The sequence below is a fragment of the Canis lupus genome, chromosome 14, assembly GCF_011100685.1.
Source record: "Canis lupus familiaris isolate Mischka breed German Shepherd chromosome 14, alternate assembly UU_Cfam_GSD_1.0, whole genome shotgun sequence".
Taxonomy (NCBI): domain Eukaryota; kingdom Metazoa; phylum Chordata; class Mammalia; order Carnivora; family Canidae; genus Canis; species Canis lupus.
In genome coordinates, this window is record NC_049235.1 from 6,359,115 (window position 1) to 6,374,504 (window position 15,390).

At 44.5% G+C, this 15,390-nt stretch overlaps 1 protein-coding gene and 1 pseudogene across 2 annotated transcripts in view; one reads left to right on the top strand and one right to left on the bottom strand.

Annotated features, from left to right (window-relative positions):
- The first annotated feature begins 1,664 nt into the window (after nucleotides 1-1,664).
- The window catches only part of CEP41 (centrosomal protein 41), a 55,310-nt gene continuing 41,584 nt past the window's right edge, over nucleotides 1,665-15,390 (top strand). The window contains exon 1 of one of the 2 annotated variants that reach the window (XM_038556506.1): nucleotides 1,665-1,927. In XM_038556506.1, coding sequence (XP_038412434.1) covers nucleotides 1,895-1,927 — 33 coding nt within the window. In that variant the 5' untranslated portion in view covers nucleotides 1,665-1,894. The remainder of the gene's footprint in view (nucleotides 1,928-15,390) is intronic. The other variant, XM_038556508.1, reaches the window with a different exon arrangement.
- Nucleotides 13,582-14,335, bottom strand: LOC475191 (glutathione S-transferase P pseudogene; annotated as a pseudogene).

Here is a 15,390-nt window from a genome sequence, read left to right on the forward strand (position 1 = left end):
TCTATCTCTGTGCATGCTTCACATGCAGCCCAAATTTGACAACTGAAATGAGTACCAAGGCAAATAAAGCTGGTATTCCCATCCCCTCTTGGGAAAAAGGGAGATGATCACACAGAGAAGTGAGCCCAAACATTGAAGAAGGGAAGTTGAGCTTCCTACTCCAATAGGTGTTGGGTCTTATACTTTCTGTTCTTTTGATTTATTGACCTCCATTGTTAATGCATTATCATTCATCTACTTGGTCCCCTAAGCTAGAAATTATAGCCATCTTTGATGCCTTCCAATTCTTTGCACTCCTTACTTCCTCACATGTATATAACTGCTCCTTTGACCTACAGATGTCTTTAGGACTCTGCCTCTCTTTCTTACCATCATATAGTTTAGTCCCTATTCTCACTCTCTTCTCTGTCCTTTCTTCTTTATTCTCTCCATAAATTCCATCATCATCCCACCTCCACATTGCACCAGTAAGCATTCATTTTGAGTAGTGATGTGTCCAGAAGCCTCTGCATAGTAAGATATCCTCCCCACTGCCCCCTTCTCATTTTTTTGCAGCCCCTAAACTCTCCCTCATTGTAATGGAGGGGCGAAAAGCTGGGAATTTTAGAGTGGTTAAAGAACTGGAGAACCCTAAGGAATTTCAGACAAACTCGGTGGTTATTAATGTGCAAGCGACAGCTGTGTCCAGTTTAAGCTCCTGGCGGTCAAGCAAGACGATTTAAGGTGTGGTCCTACGGGTGGGATGCTGGAGGGTGTGAGAGGACACGGGCATGCAAGGCCATGTTGTTGAATGGGTCCTCTGCACAGACCCGAAGTTGCTCAGCTGCATGCTATTATCCACAAGCTGAGAGCCAGTGAATATGAACAGTTCAGAGTAACCTTTCCCCATTCCTGGAAAAACAACTTAGAGTAAAGGACAAAGGGTTATTGTGTTGTTCTCCCATGTAAAGGTAAATAATAATTTTGACGGATTTGGTGGGACATTTTGAAGCCAAAGTCAAACTGTGTGTGTGATTGTTTTGTAAAGGTGCTAGGACTTAATTTTCAGATCTGGAATAAGAACAGGTGGCAGCTGATGGCAGGAGTCACAATGGTTTCCATGACAACGGGACTGGTTCTTAGTCATCCTCCCATCCTCCACACAACCTACTGCAGCTTTTCTCATAAGGTGCTTATTAAATATTTGTTAAATGAATGATGAATCACAGAATGGTGCGTGCGCTTTGCAATTAAGGCTGCCGTTCTCTAGCTAGCTAAAAAGCTTTTGAAACTACAATAATTACTGTATTTACGCATGGTATTTTGCATAATTTGCATATTAACTTAACCCGAAAATAATAAACTCTAGATTCCCCTTCCCGCGGAACCACCCTGTCTCCTATCTTCTCCCTATTGTAGGAAGTAGCCCAGGCGTTTGCTTAAGATGACCTTAGGAGGGGAGGAGGGTGCCGTGGGTCACACATTTGCTCGCACACTGATTGCAATTCTTGTCTCCCCCGCCCCCCCGCCGAGTCCCCCTCCATCGCCTCCAGCTCTCCGGCCCTTCCCCCTCCCTGGGGCCTGCGCACCGGTTCCCGCGCAGGCGCCAGCCGGCCCCTCCCCCGCGCCCCTCTTCCCGCGCTCGGGCAGCAGCCCGCCGGGCCCCGCCGCGAGCACCAGAGGCTTCAGGAGCCGGCGTCCCCCCCGTTGCCCGTGGCAACCATTGAGCGGCGTCTCGCTCGCCCTTGACCCTGCAGTGGGAGAGTAAACAGGGCCTCCATTGGCCAGCCGGAGAAGGGAGGCCAATCGGAGCAGAGCTTGTAAGGAGGCGGCCGGGAGAGGCGGTGGGGGTAGGAAGCTAGGGTTAGAGGCTACCGGCGAGGCTCGAAGCCCAGCGCGGTCGGCCGGAGCCAGCATGTCTGTCCGGAGGCACATTGGGAATCCTGAGGTGAGGGCCCGGCCCGGCCCGCGCAGCCGGAGGGGGCGGGCGCACCGGAAAAGGCTCCACGTGGGCAGGGAAGGGCCGCCGGCGACTTCCGCCGGCCGGAAGGCGGGAAGCGGCGGGCGTGAGGAGGGGTCCGGGGAGCCGCGGGAGGCGGGGCGGGCCCGGGGCCTCGGGGCGAGGCGGCGGTCGCGTGGCGAGGGGCCGCCCCCGCACGTGCTTGCTGGGCGCCGCGCCGGCCGCCGAAGGCAGCCCCTTCCCTCAGGGCGCGCTCAGTCCAGGCGGGCGGTTGCGCCGCCCCCGCGGGCTCAAGGAGCGCGGCCGAGGAGTGGGGAGCCTCCTCACGGGGCTCGGGGGCAGTGGGGACAAGCAGATGGGCCGCCCACAAAGGACGCGCCGTCTGGGCGTGTGACCTCCAGCCCCCCTTCTTCCCCGCCCAGGGCCCTCCCTGCTGCACTCGTGGTCACTTGGTTTCAGCAAAGGTCTGTTGGAGGCCCACGTGGCAGCAGGGGCTGGAAATACACAGTAAGACCAGGCGTTTGTGTGGGAGACTTGGAAACAGTCTGATAGAGCGTGGTTGGGGACCCTAGGAGAGCGGAGGGGAAGGATGGGCCTCCAGGGAGTGAGGGAGGGAGAACAGCATGAACAGAGAGGAGGAGGCGAGGGGCAGTGGACGGCCCGAGTAAAAGTCTGGAAGGGCCTTTCGGGCCTCGCCCAAGTAGTGCCGCCGCCCCCCCCCCCCCCCGTGCACAAGTGGGGGGAGGGGCAGAGGGAGGAGCCGACGCCCCACCTGGAACGGGGCTCCTGATGCTAGGGGCTCCATCCCAGGACCCCGAGATCATGACCTGCACTGAAGGCAGATGCTTGGCTGACTGGGCCCCCCAGGTCCGCAGTCACTGGCCTTCGTTGCACGCCGTTTCATTCATGGTGGAGGTCGTGAGGCTGAGTTCAGGCTCTGTAGGAGAAGGCCCTGGTCAAATACAGTCTCTGCCACCAGAGTGGGGGAGCTGGGTGTGGAGAGTGGAGACTCTGCTGGCCTGAATTTGAGAAGCTCTTGACGAGTTTTAAGTAGCTGAGGGAGGTGGTCAGATCTGCATTTTAGGCAGATGGCTGTAGCCAGGTTGTGGCGAAAGGATTTGAGGAGGTTAGGACTGGAAATAGGCAGATTGGTAAGGTGGTATGTATGATACACACCTAAAGTCATGGAACGAGGGACAAAAATGAGAAATACTGAGGCAGTTAAATCATTAAGACTTCAGTGATTCGCTTGCGAAATGGATGACTTAGTTTCCCAGCTTGGGCTGCTGATCAGTGCCGATGCCATTAATGAGATCAGGAATGTAAGAGAAAGAGGAGTGTGGGGGGATAGGAGCAGAGATGCTCTATATGGTCATACTTTTGTGTCCCAGAGGGAGATGTCCAACTTCCTTATTTTAGTGGAGCACAATTTCTAGTAGTTTCTTGGAAAAGAGTGCATGAGAAATAACTCTTTTTTTTTTACTTATGTCTAAAATGTTAGGGATGTCTGAAAATGTTGTTCTACCTTGACATTGATTTGCCTGCAAATTTGATTGAGTGCAGAATTCTTGATTGGACACTATCAGCATTTTGAAAACATTGCATTATAGTCTTCTAGCATCCAGTGTTGCTGTTGAGAAGGCCAAAGCCATGCTATACCTTTGTATGTGATTTGATTTTTTTCGTTTCTGGATGCTTGTAGAATCTTCTCTGTGTTGCCAGTGTTATGTTTCACAAAGGTATTCCGTGCTTTGGGCCTATTTTCACTCTTTGGTGGGCACCAGAAATTCATGTCTTTCTATAATGTGAAATTTTGTTGGATTATTTTGTTGTTAACATCTTTCCTATTTTCTCCATCCCCTGTTTATTGAATTTGTTATATTTCATGTTGCTTCTCTATAAGACTAGTTCTCTTAGTTTCTTAAACTTTGTTTCCCATTTTCCACATCTTTGTCTTTTGCTCTCTTTGGAGATATGTTTATTTAGCTTTATCTTCTAATTCTTCTATTTAACTTCTGACATTGCATTTTTAATTCTTAAAACCTCTGTTTTGGACTCAGGTGTCCTTATTTATTTGAGAGATAGCAGGAGAGAGCATGAGCATGAGTTGGGGGGTGGGATGGGGCAGGAGAGAGGGAAAAGCAAGCTCTCCACTAAGCAGGGAGCCTGATGTGGGGCTTGATCCAAGGATCCCTGAGATCATGACCGGATCCAAAGGCAAGCTTACCGGACTGAGCCACCCAGGTGCTCCTCAGATGTTCTTTTAAAAAAACTTTATTTTGAAATAACTATAGATTCACAGGAAGTTGCAAAAATAGTACAGTTCCATGGTCCTCACCCAGTTTTCCCCATTGATTATATTTTATGTAAGCATAGTACAATAGCAAAGCCATAAAATTGACATTTATATATTGTGTGTATAATTCTAGGTTATTTTTTTCACAAGTGTAGATTTAATATCAAGATTTCACATGTTTGGGTCATAATCAAAATAGAGCTTATTCCATCACCACAAATATTTCCCTCATTCTATCCCTTCCTAGTCATTTCCACTTTCCTCCGCCTCACCAGACTAACCCCTGGCAACCATTAGTGTGTTCTCCATTTCTGTAATTTTGTCATTTGAAAATGTTATATAAATAGAATCATACTATATGTGACCTTTTGAGATTAGCTTTTTTTCCACTCAGAATAATGTCCTTGAGACACATCCAAGTTGTTGCCTATGGCAATCGTTCATTCCTTTTCATTGCTGATTAATATTCTGTGGTATGTATGTACCATATATGGTATGTAACAGTTTGTTTAATCATTCAACTATTATAAGATATTTTGGTTGTTTTCAGTTTCAAGCTGTTATGAATAAAGATACAAACTTTTGGGTACAGCTTTTGTATGGAAATTAATTGTCATTTCTTTAGAATAGATGCCTAGGAGTATGGTTGCTGGATTGTATGTGAGCTTACATTTAGTTTTTTAGAACTACCAAAATATTTTCCAGAGTGACTGTACCAGCATTGGTGGTTCAGTGGTAGAATTCTCGCCTGCCAGAGTGACTGTACCATTTAAGATTCTTATCACCAGTGAACGAGAGGCCAAGTTTTGCACATTTTTGGCAACATCTGGTATTCAGGTTTTTCTGTTAGTTGGGTTTTTTTGTTTTTCATTTTTAGAGGTGAGGGGTATTGAGAGAGAGGGAGAAAGAATCTCAAGCATGCTTCACACCCAGCATGGAGTCCAACATGGGGCTTGATCTGACAACACTGAGATCATGACCTGAGCCAAAATCAAGAGTTGGACGATTGACTGAGCCACCCAGGTGCCACTATTTTAGTTGTTTTAATAGGTGCACTGTGACATCTCATAACGGTCTCAATTTGCATTTTCCCAGTGGTTACCAAGGTTGAACATCTTACATTTTTTTCATGTGCTCATTTACCATTCATATATCCTCTTCAACAAAATATCTTTTTGTATCTTGCCTAATTTCTTTTTTCTTAAGATTTATTTATTAGGAAAAAAAAGATTTATTTATTTATTCATGAGAGACACAGACTGAGAGAGAGAGGCAGAGAAATAGGCAGAGGGAGAAGCAGGCTCCTCACAGGGAGCCCAATGCAGGATTCAATCCTGGATCCCAGGATCATGACCTGAGCCGAAGGCAGGTGCCCAACTGCTCAGCCACCAGGCATCCCTATCTTGCCTAATTTCTAATCGGATTTTTTTTACTATTGTTTTGCTTGTGTGTGTGTTTGTGACTGTGTAAGTATTGATTATTGCCAAAGCAGTGATCATCATGGTTACATTTTCTTTCATACCCCTTTTTGTTTTTCCTGGAGTTTCTGTCTGCCTTTAGTTTTATTCTGTACTATTTCTAAATTTTCATAAATAATATAGGAAAATTTTCCTACATCACTGTTTACCACCTTTTCAGTTATCCTTTCCAAAACATTCTCTGCGCATTTGTGTGTGTGCTCACATGCTCTTGTGTGTATATAAATGTATAGAGAGTTTTATTTTGTGGTTTTCTTTTACTCAAATGTTATAACATCGCATATATGGCTTTTTTACTTGCTTTTTGCACTTAACAATAAGTCTTGGAGACTTTTCCATGTTAGACAAATATAGGTCAACTTAATTATTTTCTTTTAACTCTTACATAAGTACCTGGTCTGGTTTAGAGCAAAAGTTTTTAAATTTTTTTTTTTACTTGTTAAGTTTAACTGTTTTTACTAACAACAGTATGAGATATAATTCACCTATTTAAAGTGTACAATTCAGAGTTATACAATCATCACTGATAAGAACATTTCATTACACCAACAAGAAATTCTGTAACCTTTAGCTATCACTCCTCAATTTTCCCATTGTCTCCCCAGTCTAGTCTTGACAGTCACTAATCTATCGTGTCTCTCTATAGGTTTTCCTATTGTGTCTACATTTCATATAAATGGAGTCATGCAAAATGTGGTCTTTTGTGTCTGGCTCCTTTCACTTAGCATGATGTGTTAAAGGTTCATCCATGTCATATCGTGTATTAATACATCATTCCTATTACTGAATAATATTCCTTTACATGACCATACTTACTTTGTTCTTTTTTTTTTTTTTTTTAAGATTTTATTTATTTATTCATGAGAGACACAGAGAGAGAGAGAGAGGCAGAGACACAGGCAGAGGGAGAAGCAGGCCCCATGCAGGGAGCCTGATGTGGGACCCATCTCGGTCACACCCTGGGCTGAAGGCTGGCTAAACCACTGAGCCACCGGGGCTGCCCTTGTCTGTTCTTTCTGATGGACATTTGGGTTGTTTCTTTTTTGGAGCTATTATGAATATTCATGGAGATGTTTTTATATGGATGTGTGTTTTCATTTCTCTAGTGATAGTTTTTTGAAATTTTTTTTTCCTCAACAGTCTATTTCCTTCCTATTGTCTATTTTCTTTTTATTTGTTGGAGATATTTGTATTAGTTAACTCAAGCTGCTATAACAAAATGTCACAAGACTGGTTGCTTAAATGACAGAGGTTTATTTCTGGCAGTTTGGGAGTACCGGGAAGTTTAAGACCAAGGTGCTGGCCAGTTTAGTTTCTGGTGAGAGGTCTTCCTTGCCTTGCAGATGACTGCCTTCTCACTGTTCACTAGACTTCTTTCTGTGTATACTTGTACAGAGGGAAAGCTCCTTGGAGTCTCTTTTTATAAAGACACTAGTCCTATTACACTCATGCCACACCCTTATGACCTCATTTAACCTTAATTACCTCCTAAAGGCCCTGTCTCCAAATACAGTTACACTGGAGATTAGGGCTTCAATGTAACGCAAAAACATTAATTAATTAAAAGAAGCCTTCGAACATTGCTATGAAGTAAATTGCGTCCTCCCCAAAATTCGCACAGGTGTTCTCAGGTTTATTTTATTTTATTTTATTCATTTATTTAAAAAATATTTTATTTATTTATTCATGAGAGACACAGAGAGAGGGGCAGAGACATAGGCAGAGGGAGAAGCAGGCTCCCCGCAGGGAGCCAATGTGGGACTTGATCCCAGAATCCCAGGATCACATCCTGAGCCACTCAGGCATTCCTCAGGCTTCTTTTAATCCTAAGTTATTAATTTATGTTTTTGAGTAGGAAACTTAAACAAATGATTGGGATCTGTATATTTGAGAAGGTCTTGCTGATGGTGAGCCTCATTATGGGAAGATCTCATTGGGCCATAATTTGGGTGACTATCCTAAATCTGTACCTTCAGCTCTTTCCTCTTAGGCTGGTTATTTTCTTCAGAGAATTACTTCACTCTCCTGAGAGTAAAAGCCTATCTGAATTCCTGGAGGAATTAGGGCTAGCAGTTAAATCTCAACATTAGTATACATCATACACTTAATGCCCCTTTTTCGGTAATGCCATCTCCACCTTTCTCTGTCTAGAGACCTCCCAGTCCAGAAACGCTTCTCAGGTAATAAATCTATAGGGAGCTACTGTGGTGGGTGGGACAGTAGCAGAGAGTACAGGGATTTGGAGACCATGGTGGTTTTCAATCAACTTTCAAACAGTCTTCCTTATTTTAGCCACTTCTCCAACAATCCCCCCCACCCCACCCCACCCCCCACTTCTGGAGTGCCCGAGGCTGTCAATTCCTAAGCCTTTCAAGAATTGTTCTTGGCTTTCCCTTTGACTTTCTTCAATAACTCAAGTCATTTTCACTGTTGATCTGCTTTCTAGAATTCAAAGATCTATTGCTGTCACTTCTCCCACTCTCTCTGGTTTTTTGAGCTTTATGTCCTTAAAATAGAAGACAAAATTGAGGTTTTTGGAAGGAAGTGAAATTAAATGGAGTGTTCAATATGCTATCTTCACCCAGTAGATCATGATCTGTAATTATTTTATTTGTAATCTATAATCATTTATTTCTGGCATATTTACAAGAACTTAAGTGAGGGTCCTTGTATGCAAGGACCTGGCGTGCAGTAAACATCTGTTGAATAAGTCAATGAATATATGCCTGAGCCGGGAGGAAAAGTCAGGCTCAGGTTCCCTATTTTGGACGTCAAGCATATATAAATGGAATTAAACCTAAATGTTTGGCTCACAGAGAATCTATAGATTGAGAGGATGGAATCTTGGGGAATGCAGTGTTTAAGCAGATGACAGAAATGATCCATGTGTCATTGGAGACTCAGGGAAGGGAGATATCACCAAAGCTAAAGGAGTGGAAACTGAAGAAGGTGGGGCTGTATAACAGTGTCAAATGGCACAGAAAGGTCAAGCAAGTTAAAGAATGGAAAGTCACCGTTATATTCAGCAGTTAGGGGATCTCTGATGTTGGATAGCTGCCACAGTAACCATAGTACAATGGTGGGGACAGTAGCCATGCTGTATTGGATTGAGGAGTAAAGTGCAAATACCCTGAAAGTGTTCCAGTTATATATTAGGATATATATTCTGGCTGTATGTTGATTTGTCATGGATCATTCCATGTTCCGTGGCTTAAAGTAATAGTCATTTTATTATGATCTTTATGATTCTGAAGGTTGATCAGGCTCAGCTAGGTGCTTCTTATTTGGGATCTCATGTGGTTTTGCAGGCAGACAGAAGCTGGGGCTAGAGTTATCTTGAAGGCTTCTTCAAGGCCGTTGATATGGTCTTTTGGCAAGGACCTCAGTTGGGGCTGTTGGCCATACCACCTGCAGATGGCTTTGTCTATGTGGCGTGGCCTGGCCTTCCTCACAACATGGTAACTGAGTTCTAAGAACAAGTATCCCAGGAGAACCAGGTGGAAGTGGTATTGCCATTTATGATCTAGCCTCAGAAGTCATAAGACAGCACTTCTATCATAGTCACAAGCCCATCCAGATTGGAGCAGGGGTGTGTTTGGGGTGGAGGTTGGGGAGACATTGGTCCCACCCAACCAGTGTGAGATGGGAAATTCTGTTGCAAATATCTTGAAAAATACAATCAACCATAGGTAGTAGCTGCTAGCAAAGCTAGCAAAAGGGCTGCTACATGTGCGTACAGTCTCAGGGTTTGTGTTTGAGATCAGTAGAATTGGACCAGATTAAAACTGCCGTTAAAAAAAAAAGACCCATGTTAAATGTGAGATTGCCTTAAATAAGGCTATTTTCAAGATTGAATTCATTTCCCTCATTTTATGGACCTCCTGTGTATACAAAGGAGATAAGTAGAGAAATTCTGAACAAAATGTATAATGGTATTTTTAAAAATCCTTTAAATGTAAATCTTATTACATATGTTGCAATTGAAATACAACCAACCTTGAGAGTTTCATTTTGAGAGAGGTAGGAAGTCAGAAAAGCTCATTCATGTTTGAACAATTTGAAATTCAGACATTCTCACTCATATTTTTTTTTAGTGATTTTCTTTCAGAAAAATCCCGTTGTTGACTTCTTTCTTCTCCCTTCTCTGACATCCATGAATTCATAAAGCCCAGTCCTACTTTGCATATGTTAGTAACCTGCCAAAATACTCTTGCAATTATATGCCTCACAGCTCAGTATTTTTGGTACCTTCCATTGTCTTTGTGAAGGGCCTCCTCCAGACCCTCAGTCTACATTCAGGCATCTACTTGGAGCCTACATGCCCACGTCCCACCATACAGCATGGGATTTCATATACCTATGGTTTTTAACCCTTTAGGGGTTATAAGCCCCTTTGAAAATTTGGTGAAAATCACGGTCCCTCCCCGAGAAAAAATGCACATACACAAAATTTTTCATAGTTTCACGGGACTCGTGGATCATCTAAAACCCATTGGTGGATCTGGTATTCAGAATGCCTAAAATGAGTGTGGAAGAGTGCAAGCTCTAGAGCCAGACTACCAGCTTCATTCCAGGTTTCACCCTTATCACCAGCTGACTAGTCTCGGAAAATCACCCCAGCTCTGTGCTCCTGTTACCTGATATGGAGAATGAAGATATACTAGTAAATACTAGTATCTACATCATGAGTGGCTGTGAGGATTAAGTGAGATAATGTAGGTAAAATGCTTAGTCGAGTGCCTGACAACATAGTTAAGTGCTCAGTAATTGTTAGCAGGGATTATCTTCATTGTTGTTGTTGTACCTTCTCTAGCAAATCAAACAACATGAGGTTCTTTCAACATGCTTTTAAAGTGGCTTTGCTATTGTAATTTTCTCCACTTGAAATCCTTTTTCCTTGTCTTTTTATCCATAGAAGTTCAGCCCTTAAAACACAGCTCCATTGCCATTTCTTCCACAAAGTCTCCCACATCACCCCCAGAGTGTAAGCTTCAGAGTCCTAGAGCCGTCATGTAGTGCTGGCGTGCACACTGTGTGCTGCTCAGGGCTCAGAGCCATCTTCATCCATAAGGCATCCTTACTGCTCACACTGGTGTGAGACCTTGCAGTAGGTCCAGAGATCTAGGAGGCAGAGCCGTGTCCCGAGTGCCAGAAGTGAGGAGTGTGATTTGTACAAAGCGCTGTGACAATCCAGGAAGGGAAGGAATTTCCATCTGCCTGGGGCCCTCACAGGAGTCTTCTTGGAAGATATGTTTATGCCGGGTCTTGAAAGCCGAGTAGAAATGAAGTAGCTGTGATGGCATGGGTAGAAAGGGAAGACCTATCTTTGGACCCTCTCTGGGGGTTGTAAACCCTCAAAGGGTCTTTGACATTTTTTTGATCGCTCTCTGATAATAATACAAACATGAACTTTCTCAGCTCCCTCCTCCTGATGAACTTCATCCTGACCACCTACCTGATATCTTTACCCTAAATACATACCCAAAGCTGAACCTTCCCCTGGGGGTTCTGGGCCTCCTCCTCTCCCACTCCCTCCTTTCCATACCTTCCTGCCTCATTTCCAACCTCTTATCTAGCCTCTAAACATCCTCAAATCTCTCCTTTCTTCCAAAACAAAGCAAAGCAACAATAAAGAAGAATTCCTTAGCAACTCTCAAGGAAAAAAAAAAAAAAAAAGCCCATCTGGCTACTATCCTCTTCTTTCCTCCCTCCCCGTCTCATACAACCTGCTATTTTTGCTTCTGCTTCTGTCAATTCACTGTAACCTCATCCACCAGAGTCGTCAACAAGGTCCTGGTTTGTTCAGTCCAATTTTGTTTTGTTATTCTCTTTCTTGACCTGCATTCTTGCTTGCTGGTTCATGTTTGACCTCTTGTTCTCGGCCTTGACAGCATTGATCACTGTTGACCACTCCCTTCCTAAAATTCGTCTTTAATTTTCATGACCCACTTTCTTCTGGCCTCTCATGAGTCTCATGCATGGTGCTTTTCTCTACCTGACCTTAAGTGTTGGGGCTTTTCTTCTCTGTCTTACACAATCTCTGATACTGATCTTGTCCATTCCTATGGCTTCCCCTGCTACCTATCTGTTGACAACCCCCAAACTTTAATTTCTGCAACCCCAAATTTCTCTCCTGATCTCAGACCCAAATAGCCAGCTCACCACTTCCATTTTGGATAATGCACAGATACCTCATACTTGACATGCCTCAACCTGAAAAACATCATGTTTTTTAACATATGCTTCCTCCCTAAGTCTCTCTTTTGGGGAATGGTATCACTGTCCTCCTCCTGTTATACTAGTCAGTTTTCAATCATTGATTTTCCACCTTTAAAGATTTCTTGAAACTGTCTCTTCTTCCTTGTCTCTACCGCCACTTCCTTAGCATCACAGACCTTAGCACAACTGCCTCTTAACGGATCTTTGCGCCTCCATCCTTGACTATGATCCTATTCATTCTCCAGAATGCCGCCAGAGTGAGCTTTCTAAAATGGAAAGATAATCCCATCACTTGTCTGTAAACTTTCCTCAGTGACTCCCCAATCATCTACACTAGCGTTTCTCAACTTTGGCATAACTGACATTGTGGGCCAGTTCATTCTTTGCTGTGGAGGTATTCTCTGTCATTGTCGGATGTTTTGCAGCATCCCTGGCCTCTACTCACTGGATACCAGTAGCATCCCAGCACTACCACCCAGTTCAGACAGCCTAGAATGTCTCCAGACATTGACAGTTGTCCCCAGGAGCATGGAGAGTAAAATTGCCCTTTCGAGAACTAGTCATCTATAGGGGGGGAAAACCCAAGTTTCTTAGCGTGGATACAAGGTCCTTTATGAACTAACCCCTCCTTGCCTCTTCAGCCTCATCCAACCCCATACTGCCCCGGTGCGCTAGGTCTATCCGGAAATCCTCTAGCTTCCACCCGCTACTCCTTTAGCTTGACTCATTTTCTTGACCCTCAGCTTTTGGCCCAGAAGTCCCCATTCAGGACATAGTTCTTGACTATTCTAGTCAGGATCATGGGCCAATCTCGTATGTTCTTGTTGCACTCCCTGCTTCCCTCTCTTTGTTTATCATGTGGTATCTCTTTGTTGGCTTATGCCACCCCCACCCCCACCCCGGCACCATGGAGAGAGCTGGATGGCTGTGTCCTCAGCACAGTGGCTTACTACTAGAAAGCACCCAGTAAATGTCAACTGAGTGGTTGGTGCTCAGTAAGTCTTTGTTGAATGAATGAATAGTCCTTGAAACAGCTTCTTTTCTCAGCTCTTTCATTTTCCACCATTCCATCCTGTTTATGTAATTGAAAAAAGCCAGTTGGTCAGTAGGTCAAGAAACAGTCATCTCCCCCACCACCCCCCAAAGCAAGAATCTTAAGGAAAAAAGTATGGCAGTTCCATAAAATCTATGGTAGTCTGCTTAGAGTGAAGGACAAAGTTTTACGTTGTGGTTGGCACTAGAAAGTCAGGAGCAAGAAGTTGGGCCAAAATGGGAAAGTGGAAAAGAGACACTACATTTTTCTACTGCAGCATATGGATTTCTCATTAGTCTGTGTAAGGGAAAACTGGGGGCGGGAAGGGGCCAGCCACTGCAGCTGTCCACACTCTCTCCCCCCATCGTTCTGCTGCCACCACACCTGGTCCCCAGGGACACCCTCACTTCTTAGCTATGTTGGCTTAGGTATGGACAAATCCCCTTGGTTCAGCAGAGACTAGCCTGTAGTTTTTCAAAAGACACTTTGCTAGGAAACTAGTGGAAAACAAAACAAAAGTAAAAACAGGAAATACCATATAGAAATTATGAAAATAGAAGTACAAAAACAAAAAGAAAAATAAGTGAAGAAAGAAAATTTCTTTTTTTTTTTTTTTTCCTCACTTGAAAATTTTATTGGTCAGGGAGAAAGGAAGTCAGGTAGCCCCCCAGCTTCCCGCCCAGGGTTCCACAAGCTCTCACTGCTTCCCGTTGCCATTGATGGGGCGGTTCACGTGCTCGGGGGACGACAGGAATGCCTTGAGCTTGGGTCTGGCGCTGAGGCACGCCACATAGGCCGAGAGCAGGGGGAAGGAGTCCAGGCAGCTGGGGGCCAGGACCTGGTGAATCAGCAGCAAGTCCAGCAGGTTGTAGTCCGCGAAGGAGATCTGGTTGCCCACGATGAAGGCCTGGCCCCCCTCATTCTGGGACAACAGCTTTTCAAAAGGCTTCAGGTAACCTGGTAGTGCCTTCACATACTCCTCCTTTCCTGCCTCATAGTTAGTGTAGATGAGGAGGGCGTATTTGCAGCGGAGATCTTCCACACCATCGTTCACTACATCCAGCAAGGCCGCCTCCTGCTGGTCCTTCCCGTAGAGCCCAAGGGAGCGGCCCAGGTGTCGCAGGATGGCATTGGACTGGTACAGGGTGAGGTCTCCGTCCTGGAACTTGGGGAGCTGCCCGTACAGACAGGAGGCCTTGAGTGAGCCCTTCATCCAGGTCTCCATGGTCACCACCTCCTCCTTCCAGCTCTGGCTCTGGTCAGCCAGCAGCATGCGCATGGCCTCACAGCGCCCTCGAACAGGGAAGTAGGTGATGGTATAGGGTGGCATGGTTGCAGCGTGGGTGGCGGCAGCGGCGGCAGCAGAGCTCCAGAAAGAAAATTTCTTAGCTTAAAATAACTGAATTTTACTATTAGCTTTTCTTGACTCAGTTTACCAGACACATGTTTTCCCTGGTTTGGTTTTTTTGTTTTTTTTTTTTTTTTGGTTTGCATTTTTGGTCTTTTGTTTTGCTACGGTCTTATCTTCCTCTTGGGGATCTTCTAAAGTTTCCCTTTTCAATCTTTAAATATTTCCCTTCTCTCACTTAAAAATCTTCTCTGTCTTCATCTAGGAAGGAGTTGGAATTGATGTTACAGTCAGTTTCTTTTAAAGACAGCAGGTGTGGGCAGGTGTGGGCAGCCCGGGTGGCTCAGTGGTTTAGTGCCGCCTTCAGGCCAGGGCCTGATCCTGGAGACCTGGGATCGAGTCCCATGTCAGGCTCCCTGCATGGAGCCTGCTTCTTCCTCTGCATGTGTCTCTGCCTCTATCTCTTTCTCTCTCTGTTTCTCATTAATAAATAAATAAAATCTTTTTTAAAAAAATAATAAAAAATAAAAAAATAAAAAAAAATAAAAAAAAATAAAAAAATAATAAATAACGACAGCAGGTGAGTGGTCAGATGGAGACCGAAGCTTTTCTGTCTTTCTCTAGGGGTAAAATAGCTCAAGGGTTCTGCACACATCCTAGGCCCAATGCTAAGCATTCACAAGAAAGGTTTTACCTGCCTGGAGTGAAATAAAGAACAGTTGAGGGGATCCCTGGGTGGCCCAGCGGTTTAGTGCCTGCCTTTGGCCCAGGGCGCGATCCTGGAGTCCCGGGATCGAGTCCCACGTCGGGCTCTCAGCATGGAGCCTGCTTCTCCCTCCTCCTGTGTCTCTGCCTCTCTCTCTCTCTCTCTCTCTCTCTCTCTCTGTGTCTATCATGAATAAATAAATAAATCTTAAAAAAAAAACACACAGTTGATGTCAAGAGTTTTTTAATAACACTAACAGACCAATCTTTTTATTCTGGGATTTTTTTTTTCTTTCTTTTTAGATATTAAATGGCAGAGGGTAGTTATAAGGTTTTGCTTTTTGTTTTTAATGACATTTCTTGACAAAATGC